The 23,300-nt window shown below is 42.4% G+C and overlaps 2 protein-coding genes across 4 annotated transcripts; both read right to left on the minus strand.

Annotated features, from left to right (window-relative positions):
* Positions 1-420: 420 nt before the first annotated feature.
* On the minus strand, positions 421-9,265 carry LOC145850165 (uncharacterized). Of its 2 annotated transcripts, XM_082974197.1 has the most exons (5): positions 8,785-9,262; positions 3,546-3,676; positions 3,282-3,467; positions 1,295-1,436; positions 421-1,084 (listed from the first exon to the last, which is right to left on the minus strand). In XM_082974197.1, exons 1-5 carry the CDS (start codon positions 9,038-9,040, stop codon positions 1,056-1,058), a joined length of 744 nt encoding a protein of 247 aa, XP_082830323.1. In that variant the 5' UTR covers positions 9,041-9,262; the 3' UTR covers positions 421-1,055. The 2 variants fall into 2 exon arrangements, with proteins under 2 accessions (XP_082830323.1, XP_082830322.1); XM_082974196.1 differs by lacking the exons at positions 421-1,084; positions 1,295-1,436 and having other exon boundaries at positions 1,827-3,467; positions 8,785-9,265.
* A 145-nt stretch (positions 9,266-9,410) lies between these two features.
* Positions 9,411-23,256, minus strand: LOC106602404 (uncharacterized). 2 transcript variants are annotated; one of them, XM_045717558.2, is made up of 7 exons: positions 21,327-23,256; positions 20,784-20,914; positions 20,425-20,583; positions 15,783-15,947; positions 15,257-15,368; positions 14,945-15,072; positions 9,411-10,579 (listed from the first exon to the last, which is right to left on the minus strand). In XM_045717558.2, exons 1-7 carry the CDS (start codon positions 21,607-21,609, stop codon positions 9,650-9,652), a joined length of 1,908 nt encoding a protein of 635 aa, XP_045573514.2. In that variant the 5' UTR covers positions 21,610-23,256; the 3' UTR covers positions 9,411-9,649. The 2 variants fall into 2 exon arrangements, with proteins under 2 accessions (XP_045573514.2, XP_045573512.2); XM_045717556.2 differs by lacking the exon at positions 9,411-10,579 and having other exon boundaries at positions 12,014-15,072.
* Positions 23,257-23,300: the final 44 nt, after the last annotated feature.

Below are 23,300 nucleotides of genomic sequence, written 5' to 3' on the forward strand. Positions count from 1 at the left end.
TTTGTATCATAGGAACAGGAAGGTCTATCTTTATCAGTCCCAGGCCCTGCTTCATCCCTGCACTGAGACTGTGAAGAGAAGGGTCTGGTCTGCAGACTGGATCCCTGACTGGAGCCTCTGTCTCTCTGATGACCACCAGGACTGAGGTTGTTCAGTCCACCTGTCCACTGGTTGTGTTCTGTGTGGTGGTGGAGTCTCTGTCCCTTGTGGTTCAGTCCTGGTTGTGACTCGGGAAGGAAGAGCGATTGCTCCTGATACAGGGTACTGATCCAGGGCCAGGGTTTGTGACCAGACAATTTCAGAAAAGCATAAAGGTTTATATAAGATACTCTTTCTTGAACACAGAAACATGACATGATATTATAAAATGTTAACCACAGTCAAGGCCATCTCTATGACTGTGATTCAAGTACCAAACAATTTGCAGCCATTGGAGTTTATTGTAAAAAATACCCTCGCTTTGATAAAATACACTTCAGAATACTTTGGAAAAGGTTCAACATTACACACATCTTTATGTTCTTATCTCTATCGTTCTTTATCTTAACTTCCTGTCAAGTAAACATGAATTAACGCACTATCATTTCATCATTATAAAACACCAACATCAAACAGGACAAGGTTGTCACTCTTCATCAGTGAAGCATTTTTACACACACCATCACACCAACCACCACCATATAATCTATCTGCCTCATCATACTCATTATTTCCTCAGTTCACCTCATCCAGTTCCCTCCTACATCCAAAACCAACAGAATTAACTAATTAGTTCTACATTACATACACTATACATGGTTCTTGAGCATTTTCTGCTAGTGTATCCGGAGGTAGCTCCTCTCTCCCATGTGGACATTCAGGTGCATCTTCAGCTGGTCCTGGCGAGAGATCCTCTCCTCACACTGGGGGCAGCTGTAGGGTTTTTCCCATGAGTGGACTCTCTGGTGCCCCTTTAGGTGGTGCTGGTGGGTAGTGCTGAGCGATTACTTACACTTTTATGACTGATGATATTTGGTATTCAATCTTAGATAATGTATTTTTTGACTAACAGCAGATCAGGCTTCCCATCCTCCATGTCTACTGACTGTAAGAGATACAGAGTGAGAGGATGTTGGATCAAGAAATCAGATATAAGCATCCTGCTATGGAGCATCTTCTCATTGGGCAGTGAGGGATTGCTATGAGTACTATGCAAACATGTTAGTTGATTTCATACTATGCAACGTGTACATTGATTTGATTATTTGAAATTCTTTAATGGTTTGACAATTCAAAGACATGGTCCCACACTTACAGATCCACAGAAGCAGAAATGCTATTTTTTTTTCCTCTGTGGGTTCAGGAGATGTAGTCTGGTTATCCTCCATGACCATGGTCCCCTCAGGGTTCCCCAGACACTCCTCCTTCACCAGCAGCACCTCTGGACCCTCCTCCTCCTGGAAGAGACAGATGATACAGATTACACAGTTATACACTCCCTCAGGTACATACGCACGCACACACCGATAATAAACACACTTTAAACATAGTGTTTACCCATCCACACTACATTTGAGTCCTATACTGTAGTTATAGAATGACTTCATTGTTGTTAAACTCATCATGGACATAAATATGATGTTGTGGGTAGAAATTGCCAAAAGTCATCATCAGACAAACATGACTAAACTATTTTGACGTATACAGTAGGTGTTTGTTAGTGTGTGGGTATGTGTAGGTATATTTAGTAAGTGTATATTGGTTATAAAGTGCTGTTGGGTGTATGCAGAATAGGGTGAGATCAGATGTGATGTATATTAAAGACAGTTTCAATGAAAGTCTTAGAATGAAAAGTCCCATTTTGTGTTTATTAAACATAAACAAGTGTTAAATACACCATATGAAAATCACACATACAAGTCTCAACTAAAAATCTGCATGAACTTGAAAAACGTAATTCATTTTCTCATTAAGAATGTCTTGGGTGAAAAAAATAAAGTAGTTTAATGGAAGTAATGAAATAGGCATTTGGAAACATCATATTGCCTACACAGTACAAACACAATATGTAACAGACTATTTAGGCTTACATATCACACAATGTCTGGATGCAATATTCTACCCAGGGATATTCAACACTGAAATCTGTTACTCTCGTCACTACAAATTCATCTGTGGATCTTTTCTGCTGACAACAATAAAAAGTATTATTTTCTCTTTAATACAGGGTTTGATCTAAACCTCAGAAGCTATGGAGTGGAATGTTACTTTCTATGTTATAGAGTGGAATGGTTTTTCTGCTGGTGTATCCTGAGGTAGCTCCTCTCTGAGAACCTCTTCCTGCAGTGCGTACAGGCGAACGGCCTCTCTCCTGTGTGGACTTTCAGGTGCATCTTCAGCTTGTCCAGGCGGGAGAACCTCTTCTCACACTGTGGGCAGCTGTAGGGTTTCTCCCCTGTGTGGACCCTCTGGTGCCTCTTCAGGTCACCAGCCTGGGCAAAGGACATGTGACACTGGTTACAGCTGAAGGGTTTCACCCCTGTGTGGAATCTCTGGTGAATCTCCACCTTTTGAGGACAGCTGAAGCCTTTGCTACAGAACATGCAGAGGAACCGTTTCTCTTTACTACTGTCTGATGTGGCTCTCCCTCCCTGAGCCTGGGCTCTAGCGCTGTCGTTTGAGTTCAATACCTGATCGAAAAGGCTGTGTGAATCGGAAGGTCCCATCGATGTGGACACTGGGTCTCGATCCCTGAGCGTGTGTAAAGGGGAGTGGGTCACGTTATTTGGAATTGTCTCTAAGCTTTCCCTGTAATCTAAGAAGTCTCTGCCTTGTGAGTGTCCGTCACCTAGGTGACTATCTGCATTCCATGTGAGAGGAATGTCACCCTCCATTTTCACAGTCACTTCATCAATGACTATAACTTCCCCTTTCTTATCTAGGCACCCTTCAGAGTATACACTACTACTGTACCGGTTCCAGTCCCCTCTAGACAGATCAGTCTGTGTCTCTAATCCCAAGGGCATGTTGCCAGGGTCCATCTCTGTAGAGTAAGAACAAGACGGATCATCAACGGCAGTTTCTAACGCATCACCATCTTCACGGGAATGAACCGTCTTCTGGCTCTGGTGAAATACCGGTAAGTATTCGGAACCGGGAGCAGGAGGACAGCCGAGTGGCCCCAGCCCCAGTCTCTCTGGGTCTGATCTGTGGTCAGTTCCGGTGTGTAATAGCCTGTGTGTTTCAGTTAATGTCTTGGTGTCGGTCTCTGACTTGAGGGCGGAATTCGGCATTCCACTGACCTCCGTGATGCGGTGTCGGATCCTGGACTGGGTAGGCGATGTGGGGTCCTCCGTGGCTACAGGGGGCACCCCAGATGCTGCTCCAGTCTGGATGTCTCTGCTGTGCCATGAGTCCTCTTCTCCTTCAGACCCCTCCTGCTTGACCAGAGACGATGCTCCAGGGCCTGCAGCCTCTGCATCTTCAGACTGACACATGAAGAGAGGAGTTTATTACCGGTACATGAGTTGAATTGGATAACAATGTCAAAGGGAATGCGCTCTAACCTCTATCACGATTACGTGCTGGGTTGAGGTTCCACTCCCCTCATCAACAGTGATTGGTTGGTCATCTCTCCATGTATTGTGTCCTGCTGGCTTCACAAAGCTCCTGTAGCCTCCAGTGAGCTGTCCTTCACCTGAGAGAGTGATTGGGGGAAAAGAGGTGGTTAGGTTAGCTACTGTCAATGCTCAACAATATATTTATTGATACTGTCTAGAACAGACAAGGATGTAAGGTAACACTCATAACTTCCTGGTATACTATTTATTGATTGTATTATTTTCCATGTGTCACACGGTTTTAATTGACTAAATAATAGGAAATGCAGTAAATCAAGAATCTGGTTAGAATATGATAATGTCTTTGCACAAGATAAGTAATCAGGGGAATTATTTATTACTATCCAAAAACTGACCAAGACCCAATTCTGGTTAACACATTTGAACACATGTGCAGAGGGGAACGGGGCGACATGTCCTCGCGACATCGTGACGTATTTTATTACACCGTACGTCATCTTCACGCAATCTCGTTCGGCTACTGGACGGAGACAAAGGCCTTTCTAAATGTTCCGGAGTCCTCTCGCCTCCTTTTGAAATAGGCCAAAGGTAATCGAGGAGAGCCGGCGAGGAGATTGAACGTGGACGAAAATGTGCTTGTATGAAATGAGAATCTGCTTCTCCACAATTTCCATCAGGCAAATGACAGGTAGATCCCAAAATAAATATGTAATGCGATAAAAACAAATGAAGTTAGCTGCGCAAGACATTTAATCGATAAAAGGACAAGTAGCATATCAAACGTAATGTGTGCATGCTTTTCTCCTCTGGAAGTACAACAGCTGATTCAAAGGGGGTGTGGCAGATTAAGGCAATTTCCATAGGAATTGTCTAATCGCACTTCTCTAAAACACTTTAGTCCCAAAACATCCATTGAATTATATAAAAAAAATATAATAAATCACTCACAGCCAAAGATAAACATTTTATATCCACCCAATGTCTGCCATGTTTTGGGGTGACGTCGTCGCTGCTACCTGTGCCCACTGAGTTCTTGTGCGCATCTAACGTTAGTCTGTATAAACCAGATGCAACCCAGATATAGACGGTCCAGGAGTCGGCGTATGCGAACATGAGTTGATTACCTTAAACTGCGGTCAGACATTTTAAATGCAGTCTCCAGTTCTTATTTTACGTCAGTGATTGACACGCTCCTCGACCACTTATCGGTTTCCGGATCACGGAAGAGCGACAAAGATTATGGATATACTGACAAGAAACACGTCTCTCCGCCCTAACAATGGGAGTTGTTGTCCACAAAGCGGCACGGAGGGCTGTATAGCACCCGACTATCCTTTCTTTGGATTGGTGGATACGTCTCATTATTGTAATCCTTTTTTGAATATTCCTCATGACAATAATAGCCATCTAGAGACAATTCCGATGTCAAATGGGTTTTTTTCTCCAAAGTTGCCGTGATGTCACGTCCTACTTACACTCGTAACAACTTAAGCATTACGAAGCTTCTATTCGATCAAATAAAGCTCACGTAGAAAATAAGCCATAACATTTTTTGTTGGCAAAATTCAACTGACGTCCCTACAAAAAATTCCTTGCTTGGTGGGCGAAAATTATCAAACGCCACCTGCTGGAGGGAGTCAGATTTTCCTCGGGGTTGGGCCTTTCTTCCTCCCTGGGTCTGATGCCAAGCAGCTGCCATATCAAACGGTGATGCAGCCAGTCAAGGTTCTCTCAATTGTGCAGCTGTAGAATAGTGCAGCTGTACTATCTGAGGGCCCATGTCAAATCTTTTCAGTCTCCTGAGGGAGAAGAGGCGTTGTCGTACCTTCTTCACAACTGGGTTGGTGTTTGTGGACCATGCTAATTCCTTAGTGATGTGGACACCGAGTTACTTGATACTCCAACTACTGGGCCTCGGTTTCCTGTAGTCCGTGATCAGGTCCTTTGTCTTGCTGACGTTGAGGGAGAGGTTTCCAGGTCACTGACCTCATCCCTATTAGCTGTAGTGTTGTCACGATACCAACATTTTACAAACGATACCAGGCCAAGTATCGCAATACCACGGCAGAAAGATTCAGTGGCCTAGCGTCCTGTTCGCTCCGTCCCCTCCAACGCTTGTTCCTGTTTTTCTAAACGCTATGCACGTGCTACACAATAAACCTGTCACTGATATTCCTTCTTTAGGAATACACATGCATAATGATCTGCATGTCATTGTGGCAGTAAGGAGGAAACACTGCATGAAACCTTCTTTACTCTTCAGTTGTAACTCACTCACACTCTGTCTCTCTCCCACAAACACATACTGCTCCCAACTTTAAAAACGTTAGCCGCAAAACAACGTATCGAGCACCAGAAGGGTAATCTATTTTTTTAAATATATTTTAGGGTTGCATTAGGCCCATATGAATCCTACCTTTGAAGCAGATCTCATGAGTAGCAGACCCTTTTCCTTTCTTCCAGTGCCGATCAAATTTGCCTAGACCTACTGTCAAGTTACCAGGTTGTTAGCTAGCTAGGTAACATGACTGAACAATGTTTGTTATCAAACCAGTAATTATCGGCCAAGGACTAGTTTAACACGGCCCACGACATGGTTTGTGAAATTACATCAAATGTGCACGAAATCGCAGGTCATATTTTTATTTTTTTTACCATTTGAGCTTAGAGATGAGCAGTTTTATTTGCTGTAAATCTGCACACATGCTTGTTACAAAGCTGTTTTTCTTCTCTGGCACTGCTGCGTGACAACGAACTTGCAAAGCCTACCCAGACTGGCCTGTGCACTGGTTATACCAAGGATGAAAAGATATACAATGTATCAACTTTGCTCACTCTAGGAGCTGCTCCAATGTATCAAATGTAACAACAGATAACTGATCAGGGACTGCATCCCTGCTCGGCATCACAGCTAAATTTTACTTTTTTGAATGATGGAGGAATAGATGAGCATGAAGGGCGGACGGAGAGAAGCAGGTAAGTGATGGCTGGAATGGGATGCGGTTGGCTGATTACAAGAGACTAGTTGCTAAATTCCTTTTGCCACTACGCTATATCTGACTGGGTAAATAACTTTTGAGTTAATGTGGACCCAGTGACTCAGACTTGAGCACTTAAAGTCCCAGTGCCCGAGTCCTGGTCCAACTTCAGCCATAGGGACTTGTGACGTGACTTGAGCACAGGGGACTCAAGGTTTAGTGACTCTACTACATCACTGGGCGAAACACTACTCTCGCTCTGCACTTGTGTGTGTCTTTTTGTTTTGTATGTAATGTGTTATCTATGTAGCCTGAATTAGGAATTTACATGGCCAGATAATTCTTATATAATCAGGGGTGAAAGTAGATTTAATTTATTCCCGGTATGGACGAGCTTAATCATAGAATCGCTATTAATTCAACAGGATCTCTGTGGACCTAGTCGTAAAGATTTGCTATTTAACTTTTAAAATGTATTACATTTTATTGTGGTATAAACACAACCAGTCATGTTTTCATCTGATCGGTGGAGGTTCATCACGAGGAAGGGGAGGACCTCCCTCAGTGAATTTCATTAAATAAAGAAAGTTAAACCTGAAAAAAGTTATCCTTTTAAGATAAAACTATACTAAATATATTCACATTTGACCAAATAATTGACTTCAATACAAAACCTAGGAAGCTCTTGGTTCTACCCCTTTCCATAGACTTTCACAATAATCATGACAACTTCTGGAGGCAGTCCTCCAACCTATCAGAGCTCTTGCAGCATGAACTGACATGTCCACCCAATCAAAGGATCAGAGAATGAATCTAGTATTGAAAGCATAAGCATCAGCTTGCTAGCACTGCAGTGCATAAAATTAGTTGACTCAGAGAGAAAGACAATAGTTGGAGAGTTTTGAACAAATTCATTTGCTAGCAAATGCAGCTAGCTAGTTTAGCCTACTCAAACACCCATCTCAAACAGGGAGGGATGCCATGTTAGCTAGCTGGCTATGGCTAGCCAACACTAACTTTCCGAAGTCAAGGTAAGCTTTTGGTTTTCATTTAATGCCACCGGGGCCTGACAGTGTAACTGCTAAACTGCTTGCTAACTGTACTGCATGATTGTAGCGGGTTTATTAACATGATAGTTCTAGTAGCTAAGTTGACAACGATGTAGGCTGTGTGTAGCGATTATGATATGAACGTTTGGCTTGGAAAGGTTTTGTTGCCTGGTCACACAGCCTGGGTCACAGACAGCTGATGTGTTGTGCACTAAAGGCCGCAAGCGAAACGCGTAGATGCGAGAAGAAATTAACGAGAAAAGTGATTATGCTGTTTGTATGTGGCTGCTATGAAAGTGAACTGTGTTTGCATGTGATCAGGGGTGTATTAATTCCGCAGATTCTGTTGAAAAACGTTTCTTAAACGGAACGGGGATAAACATACCAGAAATTGTACAATAGAAACTCTTGTTTGCGACTGTTGGATTACACCCTAGATCAGCTAGATGCAGGCAAGAGTGTACAAGGCAGTATTGAATGTGTCACTGTCTGTCACCTTGATTACTCAAATGTTTCTCTCGACCTGTGCACCTACATTGTAAACTTTCATTCATAGGCTAGGTTGTAGCAACCTCATGATGGGTATAGGGCAGATTTGAGTATCATGTAGTAACCTAAACCTATCAAAGTTACATTGAGCTGGGTGAAAGGAATATTAATGACTGTCACCCAATATGCTGTAAAATAAATAAGGTAATGCTCAACAGTTTCCTGTGTGTATAAAGAATGGTCCACCACCCAAAGGACATCCAGCCAACTTGACAACTGTGGGAAGCATTGGAGTCAACATAGGCCAACATCCCAGGGGAAAGCTTGGCACCTTGAGTCCATGCCCCAACAAATTGTTGCTGTTCTAAGGGCAAACATTTGGAAGGTGTTCCTAATGTTTTGTACACTGTCTATGTTTGTCATATTTCTGCTGTTGGGAAGAGAATAGGATGTTGTGCAGAAAAATATATGTTGGTAGGACAAGGCTATGTATGTGTACATGGAAGTCAGTGATTTATGTTTACTATAGGTTAATGAGACAATACAAATGTGATGTGACTAAAATGAAAGGGAATTTAGTTGTCAATAACTTAACTAAATCATTCAAACGACAAAAATGCGACTTAATTATATTTTATAAGGCTAAATGGTTTGTCAAAATGACTAGACCAAACCAAACATTAACACTGCTCCGCCTGCAAAATGTACCTCTTGCCAGTCCTCTGTATCGGTCGAGGATCTTGACACTACTGGGACTGGCGAGGACGCGCTCCCGTGCCACCTTCATTTCCAGTAGCTGTAGTTTCCTCCGCAATGCCCTGTTTTCTTTCTGGCTTTGAGTTATTTCCAAACGAAACACTGCATAGTCGTCGTCTACGAGTTTACATATGTCTGCCACGGCTGCATTTGCTAGCACCTCCATAATGGAGGCTATTTGAGTGTGAAAAACCATACAGTTAGCCATTGTTAGCAGTTAAATTTTGTAAGTAACGCTTGCTAGCTATCAACCAAGTCCTGTCTCCAACGCGGATTAAACACTACCTGAGGTAACTAATGTAATGCTGTGCAGTTAAATTAGTCATATTTTAAGTTCCATGGTGTTAATAAACGTGTAAATAACAAAAGCGCTTTCGGGGAAAATGTTCTTGGTCACTGTTCACTTCCGTTTACACTGAAGTGAAAAGGATCTTATGGGTTGGCGTCATAGTGCAAAGGGTGTGGTTAATTGAAAAAGGTATGCGCGCTGTTCTCTGAAATACGGTACTGCTTATTATAAATCTAATCTCCTATTCATCAGTATCTTTCAAACTCAGGCCAGACTTGTTTAGAAAGAATAGAGTAGAAAATAATGACTTTATTACGTCTAAGTAAGCTTACTATTTAGTTGTGTGTGAACAACTCTCTAAAAACAGGTATTTACACAAGCCTGTTTCAAATGACAAGTTAACAAAGGGTTATTGAGGGGTATGTGGTTAATTACCATCTTACCCCAAGACACTAGACATGATAACTATAATATTTTAGCTAAAGAATAGTTCAAAGAAATCCACTGCGTACATCTCAAGCCACACTGCTACAATTTGTCCCCATTGTGGACACTCCTATGTCTGATCAGGCTCGTCAGGAAGGCGAAGCTCTTGTAACATAGTTTGCACTTGAAGGGCTTGTCCTTGGTGTGAACGGTTTGATGCGTCTTCACATAGTTTGCATGGGCAAAGCACTTCCCACATGTGGGGCACGCGTACGGCTTGTCTGAGTCAGTTCTAATGCTCAACTTCCCACATTGTGACGCAACGACACCGGGGGTGGTAGCAGCAGGAGCCACCACACTCAGGTGGTTAGTCTTTGAGCTCCCTCCTTGACCTCTAGCCATTGTTTGGGTGTTGTTGGGATTGTGTGCTGTGTTATACGTTAAGTACCCCTCGTGGTGAACACCCATCATGACCCTGTCTGTATTTGTGGGGTAACCATGAGATGACCTGGGTCTAGTGTTTCTCAGTTTTCTATGAACCCAGTCACTAGACATTAGATGAGACCCTGAAGGAAAAGACAGATTTGTTGATAGACTACCACCAGGGGGGTCTCCCACCACATTCTGTGAAGGCTGAAGCCCAGGGTAACCTGCTCTGTTAATCATGGATACTGTGGTGTTTGTATCAAAGGAACAGGAGGGTCTATCTCCATCAGCCCCAGGCCTTGCTTCATCCCTGCACTGAGACTGTGAAGGGAAGGGTCTGGGCTGCTGACTGGAGCCTCTGTCACTCTGATGACCACCAGGACTGAGGTTGTTCAGTCCTCCTGTCCACTGGTTGTTTTCTATGTAGTGATTGTGGTGGAATCTCTGTCCCTCGCGGTTGGGTCCTGGTTCTGACTCGGAAAGGAAGAGTGACGGCTCCTGATCCATGGTCGTGATCCGGCGCCAGGGTTTGTGACCAGCCGCTTCACTTGTCCAGTCTCTCCCGCCAGTAACACCGGATATCAGCAGGTCTTCATGGACTGCAGACTGCAAACAAAGATTGTTCAGAAGAGCATATAAAGGTTTATAAAATAAACACTTTGTTGTTCACACAGAAACATGACATATTATAAAATGTTAACCACAGTGAAGCGTAACTAACACTGTGATAAAGGTACCTAACAATATGGAGGTATTGGAGTTAATTTTATATATACACACACACTACCGGTCAAAAGTTTTAGAACACCTAATCATTCAAGTGTTTTTATTTATTTTTACTATTTTCTACATTGTAGAATAATAGTGAAGACATCAAAACAACACATATGGAATCATGACGTAACCAAAAAAGTGTTAAATCAAAATATTTTATATTTGAGATTCTTCAAATAGCCACCCTTTTCCTTGATGACAGCTTTGCACACTCTTGGGATTCTCTTAACCAGCTTCACCTGGAATGCTTTTCCAACAGTCTTGAAGGAATTCCCACATATGCTGAGCACTTGTTGGCTGCTTTTCCTTCCCTCTGCAGTCCAACTCATCCCAAACCATCTCAATTTGGTTGAGGTCGGGGGATTGTGGAGGCCAGGTCATCTGATGCAGCACTCCATCACTCTCCTTCTTGGGAAGGTAGCCCTTACACAGCCTGATGGTGTGTTGGGTCATTGTCCTGTTGAAAAACAAATGATAGTCCCACTAAGCGCAAGCCAGATGGGATGGCATATCGCTGCAGAATGCTGTGGTAGCCATGCTGGTTACGTGTGCCTTGAATTCTAAATAAATCACAGACCATGTCACCAGCAAAGCACCACCGCACCATTACACCTCCTCCATGCTTTACAGTGGGAAATACACATGCAGAGATCATCTGTTCACCTACTCTGCGTCTCAGAAAGACACGGTGGTTTGAACCAAAAATCTCCAATTTGGACTCCAGACCAAAGGACAAATTTCCATCGGTCTAATGTCCATTGCTCGTGTTTCTTGGTCCAAGCAAGTCTCTTCTTCTTATTGATGTCCTTTAGTAGTGGTTTCTTTGCAGCAATTCGACCATGAAGGCCAGATTCACAGTCTCCTCTGAACAGTTGATGTTGAGATGTGTCTGTCACTTGAACTCTGAAGCATTTTGGGCTGCAATTTCTGAGGCTGGTAACTCTAATGAACTTATCCTATGCAGCAGAGGTAACTCTGGGTCTTCCATTCCTGTGGCGGTCCTCATGGGAGCCAGTTTCATCATAGCGCTTGATGGTTTTTGCGACTGCACTTAAAGAAACTTTCAAAGTGTGGAAAGCTGTGGCTATTTGAAGAATTTCAAATCTATAATATATTTTCATTTGTTTAACACTTTTTTGGTTACTACATGATTCCATATGTGTTATACAATGTAGTTAAATAGTAAAAATAAAGAAAAATCTTTGACTGAGTAGGTGTTCTAAAACTTTTGACTGGAAGTGTATAAAAAAAAGTCCAAACAGTCTCTGCAATGATACAAAATAACCAAGTTAGTATTTAATTTAAACAAAATGGCATTAGAATCATTTTTATTGTTCAAAACGATACATGACAAGTAGAATAACTTCTCACTATGGTAACACTTGACCTTTTCTGTAAATCTGGTACTATCATAATAATAAATGTTGATTCACATCAACCAAAAATAAAAGTTTAAGAATAAGATTAAATCAAAATTTTGATCAAATTAATTTTACAATACTTAGTTAAAGGTTCAATATTACATTACACAGCTTCATGTCAAGTAAACATGAATTAAGGCACTATCATTTCCTCACTATAAAACATCAGTATCAACCTAAAGGCCCAGTTTCACTCTTCATCAGTGAAGCATTTTTACAGACACCATCACACCAACCATCACCACATCATCTACTGTCTCATCATACTCATTCTTTCCTCAGTTCACCTCATCCAGTTCCCTCCTACATCCCAAACCAACAGAATTAACTACAAACTAACTAGTACTATATTACACCTCACTACCCACTGGGCACAAACAGGTTAAATCAACGTTGTTTCAACGTCATTTGTCAACGTATTGTGACGTGGAATCTGTGGCAAATACTTTGCATTTGAAAAAAGTCAAACGAATAATCTTTTTTATTTTTACCTTTGAAACAACTTCATCTTCAAAGTAATATCCACTTTAAGAAAAAAAAAACAATAGGCTAGAGAGTTGATCTATCTACAAGCCCTGCTTAGCTTTGATATTCGTCATTGACTGTTACCAATGTGCTATCGTTAGAATGATTGTTGAGAAATGTCCACTTGATAGATTCACTGTTGCTATGGAAGTCATTCTAAAGGACAGGTTACACAGAGCAAATGAAATGTAACCATAGTTCATCAATCATATCATCAATGATGCTATTTACTGTAGGCCTCTAATATAGCATTTGGAAAGTCATCAACGGCTATTGTTTCAATTCAGCCCAGTTTTAAACTAGAAATAGACAATACATATAGGCCTCGAGTTTTCAAACTTCGGTTGGTTTCAAATGGAATCTATAAATTAATAATAAATGTTGATTCACATCAACCAAAAATAAAAGTTTAAGAATAAGATTAAATCAAACTACTTAAAATACCTTATTTGATTTAGATCTATTTACAAAATATATACATATGTTGGCAAATGTTTTATAAAATAAATAAGGCATGAGAACCCGGGAATTATTGTGTGACAACTCCCTCCTAAGGGCTGTATTCCCGGCCCTTGGCTTCATCTTGGGCATAAGAACAGCCCTTAGTCGGGAGTTAACACACGATAACCCCCAGGTTCTCATGCCTTATTGCTGAAACAACATCTAGGTTGCTAAGAGAGATATCCAAATAGTCATCACCAATTTCAAGTTAAGATAGTTGTTTTATGAGATCGCCAGTGTCTCAAGTATGAGGGCAATTGCACCGCTACAGTGCACCACTACAGGACAGCCAGCCGCTAGATCTGCACTATCGTCTAGGACTGATGTGCATTCCCAATAATACACTAGATTCCCCAGTGGACCAGCTTGTACATAAAGCATCCTCTATTCAGGCTGCAAAGGCATCATTTTCCTCCTTAACTAGCTTTAAATGGTCAGCAACGGGGGTGGATTTAAAAAAAAAAAAATGTGTACTGTCGTAATAAAACAACATTTTCCACCACTAGTTTCCGACACCTTAGGATGTTGCACACACTTGGCTGAATGTGGTGGGCAACACCTTAAGTTGTCGGAAACTCCAGGTCATTTGGTTGTGCTATTAGATCAATCATATTCATTACACATTAAGTTATTGTATAAATAAACAAAATATCTGACAATGTATTCCCATTTTAACTTTAGTGTGATTTTAAAAGGTTGAAAATGCAGTGATAACACATAGATAAAAACTAAACCAAAAATCTGACATAGAATTTGGTTTTACTTTTAGATGGTTGAAAGCATAGTGATAACATTGGGAATTCAACAAACTTTTAGCAGTCATTTTGAGTGGGTGAAAATAGGTTGGAATCTCATTGATCAACGTATCTACCAAATATTACCCAATTATCCATGTTGAAATGATGTGGTGTACCCAGTGGGTATACAGTATTCGTGGGCCATGTACAAATTCTGCTAGTGTATCCTAAGGTAGCTCCTCTGAGAACCTTTCCCCGCAGTGTGTACAGGTGAACGGCCTCTCTCAAGTGTGGACCTTCAGGTGCATCTTCATATCGTGCTGGCGTGAGAACCTCTTCTCACACTGGGGACAGCTGTAGGGTTTCTCCCCTGTGTGGACCCTCTGGTGCCTCTTCAGGTTGGATGATTGGGAGAAACTAGCCCGGCACAGGTGGCAACCGAATGGTTTCTCCCCTGTGTGCATCCTCTGGTGGATCTCCATCTGTTTGGGGAAACTGAAGGATTTCCCACAGAATGAACATGGGAAGCGCTTCTCTCTGCCACCGGATCTACTGATAGCGTTACTACTACTGTCATTTGTCAATGGGCTTGTGTAGCCATTTAGTGTTGAGGCACTGGCATTATCTGAGGTCTGGTTTAACAGAAGAGTGTGAGGAGGATGAAGGCCAGGGAGTGTCTGTGTTGTGGCAGGGTCCATATTCCAGTTGATAGATCCTATAGAAGGCAGGCTGAAGGCAGCACCTGTTAGGGGGTTAACCTGAGGCGCCATCAGTCTCTCTGAATCACAACTATAGGAGCAGGATGGAGCATCGCTAACCGAGTCTGTGTCTGTTCTCATACGGACACCTCTCTGTCCCCGCAGACCAAATCTACGCCTCGCCCTGGTCTCAGCCAGTCTGTTGTCATGGAGACTAAGTTCAGTTGTTGTTTTGTGTTCGACTGTTTGTTTCTGGTTGTGGTTAACAGTGTTGTTCCCCAGCCCATAGTTGAGGACACTGTCCCATCCACTGACCTCCACTATGTCGTCTCTAGTCCTGGCCTGCTCAGTGACATTGTCCCCTGGTCCCTTGGTTGCACCCGTCTGGGTCTGGGAATCCAAGATGGACGCCCAGTCTCCTCTGTTAGCCTCCAACCAACCACCTGCAGGAAGAGGTTAGAAAATAGACTTTACAAAGAAAAACAATTAGTCAAGTTCGTACATTATAATGTGTGGTTTTGTATGTAAACATAAGTTCTATTGATTTAAGAAAAAACTATCTAGGCAAATGTCTAATCCCATTGAAGATCTATTACTGTATGTAGGCTATATGTATTTCTACCTTACCTTGCTCCCCCATCTTTAGTCCACTCAGCAGGTCAATGCTCTCTGGTCCATCTTCTATTGTCTCCTCTTTGACCAGCAGCAGATCAGGCTTCCCATCCTCCATGTCTACTGACTGTAAGAGATACAGAGTGAGAGGATGTTGGATCAAGAAATCTGATATGAGCACCCTTCTATGGAGCAATGAGGGATTGCTGTGAATACTATGCATACGTGAATACTATGCAAACGTATTAATTCATTTGATACTATGCAAACGTGTTAGTTCATTTGATTACTTGACACTCTTTAATGGTTTGATCATACGAAGACATGATCCCACACTTAAGACAAAAATGTATCAAGACCTGGGCCCGTATCCACAAAAGAGTCTGAGTAGGAGTGCTGATCTAGGATATTTCCATATAGTCTTATTCATTATGATCTAAAAGGCAAAACTGATCCTAGATCAGCACCTCTTCTCTGAGAGGCTTAGTGAATACGGGCCCTGACCTAATACCATTCAGACAGTAGTTTACAGTGGGCTCACCTCAGTGAGACTGTGTGTGGTCCTGTGCTGCTCAGCTGGTTCCTCTGTGGGTTCAGGAAGAGGTGTAGTCTGGTTGTCATCTATGACCATGGTCCCCTTAGTGTTCCCCAGACCCTCCTCACAGCCCTCCTCCTTCACCAGCAGCACCTCTGGACCCTCCTCCTCCTGGAAGAGACAGGTGATACAGATTACACAGACATACACTCCCTCAGATACATACACACAGATAAACACACTTTAATGATGGATGGGCCATACTTGTGAACACTAGAAACAGTTTACATTCAAACAGTTGCTCTGTCACAAAATGTGCATCAGACAATTAAAATTGTCAATTTACTTGCACGTGATGGAACGCTGCATTGTAGCTGGTCCCATCAGATAATCTGGTACATGTTAGCCCTATGCTAACATCACCAGATGACTGATTATTTTCTGGAACAAAATGCCACATCAGCCTATCAAAAGATCTTAGACTTTATATCCAGCAACAAATGGTATTTCTTAAAATAGGTCAACCCTGGCCACCAGAGGGATATTTTAAACCGACAAATTCAAGGTTGCCTTATGTTCCGTTGGTCTGTAACAAAATGTTGTGTGCCAATATTGCATTGATGCATCCTTGACAAGGCTACTAGCTAATAGTACTAATGTTAGACAATGTTCCGCAATGAAGATGTAGGAGGATTATACAACATGTACGTTTATATTCAAAGTCGAAGACTCGTGGTCTTGTCAAATAGTCGTAATTTACCCTTACTGCCATCACTAACTGGTGGTGTGATCCACTAAGGCAGTAAGCCCAGAGACGGCAAGGTACGATGGCTGCTAGTTTGAATCCCCCTCGAGGCAAGGATTTCATTTTGAGGAAAAAGCGCTCCACTGTGGGCCCTCGACTCAAATAACACAATGTGAAAAAGTAGATGATTATAAAAATGCATCTAAAACATTGTACATGGAAATGTAGCCTACAATTCTATGTAATATAGCCTATAGTAGCAACAGGCTTTATGTAGCAGTGCCAGTAGCCTGTGTGTCAGTCAGCAAGAGGGACTCTAACAAGAAGCTACTCATAAAATGTTTTGCCTGCACTTCCCTTCACACAATTAGTGTAAGCCTAATATCTAGCTTCTTACTTTCAGTTGTCTCTATGACTATGGACACCCTGAAAGCACTGAATGGTCTTGTGTTACCACCTTATTAATAGGCCTACGGCGTGCAGTAGGATGCGTTGATCTGTTGATTGACAGGTGTATTGTAGAACAGTGCCGGTCCAAGGCACAAGCGGCATACACCCCATGGCAAAATGTGTAGAATTGCAGGAACTTTAAAACTGAAATTCTCTCCCTGCCGTCAAAGGGGACCACTAAAATGTTTTGCCGTGAGGTGGTGGGCCCCCCCCAACTAAATCTCGCTTAGGGCCCCCAAAAGCTAGGACCGGCCCTGCTTTAGAAGACACACTATAAACTTTCCTCAAGTGTGGATACACGCCAACGTGGGTTTGAGTCCGGACTCGTGATCACATTTTAAAAAACTAACCAACACTGTTACTGCAATACTGCCATTTGTAGGATAATAACGAGAGTGCTTGACTTCAAAGTCACTCTTATGGTAGTGTTTGTTCACCTCAATCTGTGTCAACATTTATAATTGGCTGATGCAGAACTTGTTCCAGGAAATAATGACTGTGATCTGGTGAGGTTAGCATAGGACTAACGTGCAGCAGATTATCTGATGGGACCAGTTACAATTTTGGGCTCCCAAGTGGCACAGTGGTCTAAGGCACTGCATCTCAGTGCTAGAGGAGTCACTACAGACCCTGGTTCAATCCCGGGCTGTATCACAACCGGCCGTGATCGGGAGTACCATAGGGCGGCGCAACAATTGGGCCAGCGTCGTCCTGGTTAGGGGAGGGTTTGGCCGGGGTAGGCCATCGTTGTAAAATAAGAATTTCTTCTTAACTGACTTGCCTAGTTAAATAAAGATTAAATAAAAAATATTTTAAATCACATGCAAGTAAATCAATTATTTTAATTGGCAAATGCACAGAAACAGAGCCATTTTTTTTTTTTTTTACAATTAAACAGTTTCTAATGTTCAAGTATGGCCCCGGAGTATTTACCCATCCCCACTATGTTTGAGTCCTATACTGTAGTTACAGAATGACTTCATTGTTGTTAAACCCATCATGCTGGACATAAATATGATGTTGTGGGTAAATATAAGTCAGCTATGATAAGTCAAGTAATCATCAAACCTGACTTAATTATTTTGATGTATACAGTAGGTGTTTGTTAGTGTGTGGGTATGTGTAGGTATATTTAGTAAGTGTATATTGGTTATAAAGTGCTGTCGGGTATATGCAGAGTAGGGTGAGATCAGATGTGATGTATATTAAAGAGAGTCTCAATAAAAGTCTTAGAATGAAAAGTCCCATTGTGTTTATTAAACATAAACAAGTGTTAAATACACCATATGAAAATCACACATACACGTGTCTCTCTACGTACCTGGCAGACATCTCAGCTTGGATGTCTGCCCACCACCTCAAGCTCCACAAGCCGGAACAGCTCTTCCTTCCGGGGAAGCCCTGACCCGCTCCAAGGTTCATGCTCTACAACATCCGTAGAGTACGACCCTTCCTCACTCAAGAAGGGGAACAGGCCCTAATCCAGGCTCTTGTCATCTCCAGTCTAGACTACTGCAACTCTCTGTTGGATGGGCTCCCTGCTTGTGCCATCAAACCCCTGCAACTTATCCAGAACACTGCAGTCTGCCTGGTGTTCAACCTTCCCAAGTTCTCCCAGGTCACCCCACTCCTCGGCCCACTCCACTGGCTTCAAGTCAAAGTTCTCATCCACTACAAGACCATAACGGTTGCCTACAGAGCAGCAAGGGGAACTACCCCTCCCTACCTTCAGGCTATGCTCAAATCCTACACCCCAACCCGAGCACTCCATTCTGCAACCTCTGTTCTCTTCACCGTCCCACCCCTACGAGGGATCAGCTCCCGCTCAGTCCAGTCAAAACTCTTTCTGTCCTGGCACCCCAATGATGGAACCAGCTTGCCCCTGAAGCTAGGACAGCAGAGTCCCTGACAAAAAAATAAGGCTTCTTCCTACTAGCACTGACTTTATTTAGGGAAAATGTACTTGCTACGACTGTGTTGTGGTTGTTGAACCCAGCTTTCTTAAAATGAATGTATTAACTGTAATTCACCCTGGACAAGAGTGCCTGCTAAATTACTCAAATGTAAATTTAAAATGTAGTGTCTCAATCTGTATGAACATAGCCTACACCGCACAAACACAATATGAAACACACTTTTTAGGCATATATATCTATCTCACACGTCTGGATGCAATATTCTACCCAGGAATATTCCAACACTGAAAAATGATAGTCTTCCTATTCTAAATGCATCTGTGGATATTTTCTGCTGACAATGAAAATGTATCTTTGTCTTTAATGCAGAATTTGATCTAAACTTCGGAAGCTATTGAGTGGAATGGTTACTTTCCATGTTACAGAGTGGAATGTTTTTTCTGCTGGTGTATCCTGAGGTAGCTCCTCTCTGAGAACCTCTTCCCACAGTGAGTACAGGCAAACAGCCTTTTTCCTGTGTGGATCTTCAGATGCACCTTTAGCTGGTTCTAGTGGGTGAACCTTTTCTGACACTGAGGGTAGCTTTAGGGTTTTCCCTTGTGTGGACCCTCTGGTGCCTCTTCAGGCTGGATGAGTGGGAGAAGCGCATCTGACACTGAGTACAGCTGAAGGGTTTCTCTCCTGTGTGGACCCTCTGGTGCCTCTTCAAGTCACCAGCCTGGGTGAAGCGCATGTGACACTGGGTACAGCTGAAGGGTTTCTCCCCTGTGTGGACCCTCTGGTGGATCTCCACCTTCTGGATGCAGCTGAAGCCTTTGTTACAGAACATGCAGAGGAACCGTTTCTCTTTACTATTGTCTGATGTGGCTCCCCCTCCCTGAGCCTGGGCTCTAGCCCTGTCGTTTGAGTTCAATACCTGATCGAAAAGGACACGGCCGTGTGAATTGGAAGGCCCCATCAATGTGGATACTGGGTCTCGATCCCTGAACGCGTGTAAAGGGGAGTGGGTAGCGACATTTAGATTTGTCTCTAAGCTTTCCCTGTAATCTAAGAAATCTCTGCCTTCTGAGTGTCCTTCTCCTAAGTGAGTCTCATCCACATTCCATGTGGGAGGAGCATCACCCTCCACTTTCACAGTCACTTCATCAATGACTATAACCTCCCCTTTCTTATCTAGGCACCCTTCAGAGTACACACTACTACTGTACTGGTTCCAGTCCCCTCTAGACAGATCAGTCTGGGTCTCTAAACCCAAGGATATGTTGACAGGGTCCATTTCTGTTGCGTAAGAACAGGACAGCTCACTGCAAGCCTCTAACACGTCACCTGAATCTCGATGGGAATTAACTTGAACCGCCCTCGAGCTCAGGTTATTGTAAAGTAAATATTCTGAGCCAGGAGCAGGAGGACAGCCCAGTCTCCCCAGCCCCTCTGGTTCTGACCTGTGGTTAGATCCTGTGTGTAAAAGCCTTTGTGTTACAGTTAAAGTCTCTGTGTCGGTCTCTGACTTGAGGACGGCGTTCGGCGTTCCACTGACCTCCGTGATGCTGCGTCGGGTCCTGGGCTGGGGTGCGGTGAGGTCCTCTGTGGCTACAGGGGACGCCACTCCAGCCGCTTCTCCAGACTGGATGACTCTGCTGTGCCGTGGGACCTCCTCTCCTTCAGTCCTCTCCAGCTTGACACCAGGATCTGCAGACTGACACAAGAAGAGAAGAGGTTATTACCGGTAAATTAGTTTAATTGGATAACAATATCTCAGGGAAGATTCACAAGCTCCCATATGTTAGATATATAAGGATGTACATGTAAGCAAATTAATAGCCGAGGGGAGCCTTTCTTAAATAAACTGGCCACATTTGATGTACTGTAATTTTGATGTAATACTATTACACTAACCTCTATCATGATAACGTGCTGGGTTGAGGTTCCACTCCCCTCATCAACAGTGATTGGTTGGTCATCTCTCAATGTATTGTGTCCCGCTGGCTTCACAAAGCTCCTGTGGCCTCGAGCGAGATGTCCTTCACCTGAGAGAATGATTGGGGGAAATGGGTGGTTAAATGAGGTACTGACAATGCTCAATGTTATATTGTACACTATTGAAACTGTCTAGGATGTAAGGGATCACTTCTTGATATACTATTTATTGTTCCATGCATCATATTATTTAAATTAAATATGACAACAGGACATTCAGTAAAATCAAGAATCTGGTAAGAATATTATATTTTGTATTTGTGCAAAATATCACTAGCACTTTGTGAAGCCTGGTCAAATAAAAATAAAAACATTTTCAAGATGGTTAAGTATTGGTAATCAGGGTAAGTATTGCATACTATCCAAACAGTGACCAAGATCCAATTCTGGGTCACACATCTGAACACATGCGCAGAGAGGAACCGGGCGGCAGCCTCTGCCTTCTGCAACATCAAAATGTACCTCTTGCCATGCCTCTGTATCGGTCGAGGATCTTGACACTACTGGGACGACTGGCGAGGACGCGCTCTCGCGCTGTCCTCTCTGCGCGCTCCCGTGCCACCTTCAGTTCCTGTAGCTGTAATTTCCTCCGCAATGCCCTGTTTTCTTTCTGGCTTTGAGTTATTTCCAAACGAACCACTGCATAGTCGTCGTCTACGAGTTTACAGATCTCTGCCACGGCAGCATTCGCTAGCACCTCCATGATGGAGGCTATTTGAGTGTGAAAAATCATACAGTTAGCCATTGTTAGCTAACGTTAGCAGCTAGCTAGCTAGATAACATAAATCGTCCTGTCTACAACGCGAATTAAAGACTACCTGGGGGTAAGTATGTGATGCTGAGCAGTTAAAGGATTCATATTGAGTTCCAGGGTGTTTATAAACGTCTAAATAACAATAAAAACGCTACCGTAAGAAATTGTTCTTGGTCAATGTTAACTTCCGTTTACACTGGCGAAAAAAGGGTTTTTAATTATTCTTTTCTGGTTTAATGGCTTCCGCAACACTTATGTGCATGTCGCCACCTACTGTATGGGTGGATAAGTCAAACGATCAAAAATAAAATTCAACTGTTCAAAATCAACCTGCTTTTCTGTTAAAATCAAACATTGGAATCAGAAAAGAGTCTCGAAGGTCGTGCCATCTTCCAACGACAGTATCCTTGCCGTGCTTCTACCTTGAAATATTGATGCCCCTAATACTTATCAGCAACATGATTTCTTGGACACTTGAACAGTACAATTAATAACTGTGGCAATAAGCGTTACAAAATCCACCTTCACAATGACTGTATCCAGATCTCTTGACTGATGAGGAACATTTACAACGGGCTGTTGTGCATCCACCGCCATTTCTTAGCGCTGTGGCCACTTGCCCCTTAGACTCTCTCCCCAGCTCCACATAGGAGATCTGCTGGACAGCCCTGATCCTTGACACCTCAACCTTTCACCCTAACAGGGCACTCAGGGAAGTCGGGAATATGATGCCCACCACAGTTGCAACATTTTACATTCAGACCCAATAACATACACCTCCCGGTTTTACATGAACGTTCTCATGGTGTATCTTTTTTTTTTATCCTAGGGGACTAAAATCCACGGTGAAGTTTGTTTCTGATGAACAGTGGTGTAAAGTACTTAAGTGAATATACTTTAAAGTACTACTTAAGTCGTTTTTTGGGGGTATCTGTACTTTACTATTTATATTTTTTGACAACTTTTACTTTACTACATTCCTAAAGAAAATAATGTACTTTCTACTCCATAGATTTTCCGTGACAGTCGAAAGTACTCAGTACTCGTTACATTTTGAATGGCTAGTATGACAGGAAAATTGTCAAATTCATGCACTTATTATCAAGAGAACATCCCTGGTCATCCCTATTGCCTCTGATCTGGCGGACTCACTAAACACATGCTTCGTTTGTAAATTAAGTCAGTGTTGGAGTGTGCCCATAGTTATACGTAAATAAAAAAAATGGTGCCATCGTTTTTTAATATAGGGAATTAGAAATGATTTATGTTTACTTTTCCTTTCAATACTTAAGTATATTTTAGCTATTACATTTATTTTTGATACTTAAATATATTTAAAACCAAATATTTTGTCTTTTACTCAAGTAGTATTTTACTGGGTGACTTTCACTTTTGAGTAATTTTCTATCAAGGCATCTTTACTTTTACTGAAGTATAAAAATTGCATACTTTCTCCACCACTGCTGATGAACTTCATCACCTTCGAGCCGAGACCAGCCCTGACTACATTGATTCGACCAAGGTCAATACTTTCAACAACAAAAAATATTCAACGCCCACCTAAGTATGTTTGTCCTCTGTAGTTGCGTGACTTACTTTGGTTTGCTGAAATCAATACTTTTTCAATAAATGTTAATCAAATACAACCACTGACTGTTTTCTCATTGCTGTTGCTCTAATAT

The sequence above is a fragment of the Salmo salar genome, chromosome 04 (genome assembly GCF_965601325.2).
Source record: "Salmo salar chromosome 04, fSalSal1, whole genome shotgun sequence".
NCBI lineage: Eukaryota > Metazoa > Chordata > Actinopteri > Salmoniformes > Salmonidae > Salmo > Salmo salar.

What these genes read in the sequence shown, in the direction of transcription:
- LOC106602404 (XM_045717558.2), bottom strand. Translation starts at nt 21,609, where the DNA reads ATGGCTAACTGTATGATTTTTCACACTCAAATAGCCTCCATCATGGAG. An exon ending in CCCGACGCAGCATCACGGAG is followed by an intron (nt 15,948 to 20,424) that starts GTCAGTGGAACG and finishes TGTCTCTTCCAG; the next exon opens with GAGGAGGAGGGTCCAGAGGT. An exon ending in CCACACACAGTCTCACTGAG is followed by an intron (nt 15,369 to 15,782) that starts GTGAGCCCACTG and finishes TATCTCTTACAG; the next exon opens with TCAGTAGACATGGAGGATGG.
- LOC145850165 (XM_082974196.1), bottom strand. Translation starts at nt 9,040, where the DNA reads ATGGCTAACTGTATGGTTTTTCACACTCAAATAGCCTCCATTATGGAG. An exon ending in ATACAGAGGACTGGCAAGAG is followed by an intron (nt 3,677 to 8,784) that starts GTACATTTTGCA and finishes TCACTCTCTCAG; the next exon opens with GTGAAGGACAGCTCACTGGA. An exon ending in AGCACGTAATCGTGATAGAG is followed by an intron (nt 3,468 to 3,545) that starts GTTAGAGCGCAT and finishes TTCATGTGTCAG; the next exon opens with TCTGAAGATGCAGAGGCTGC.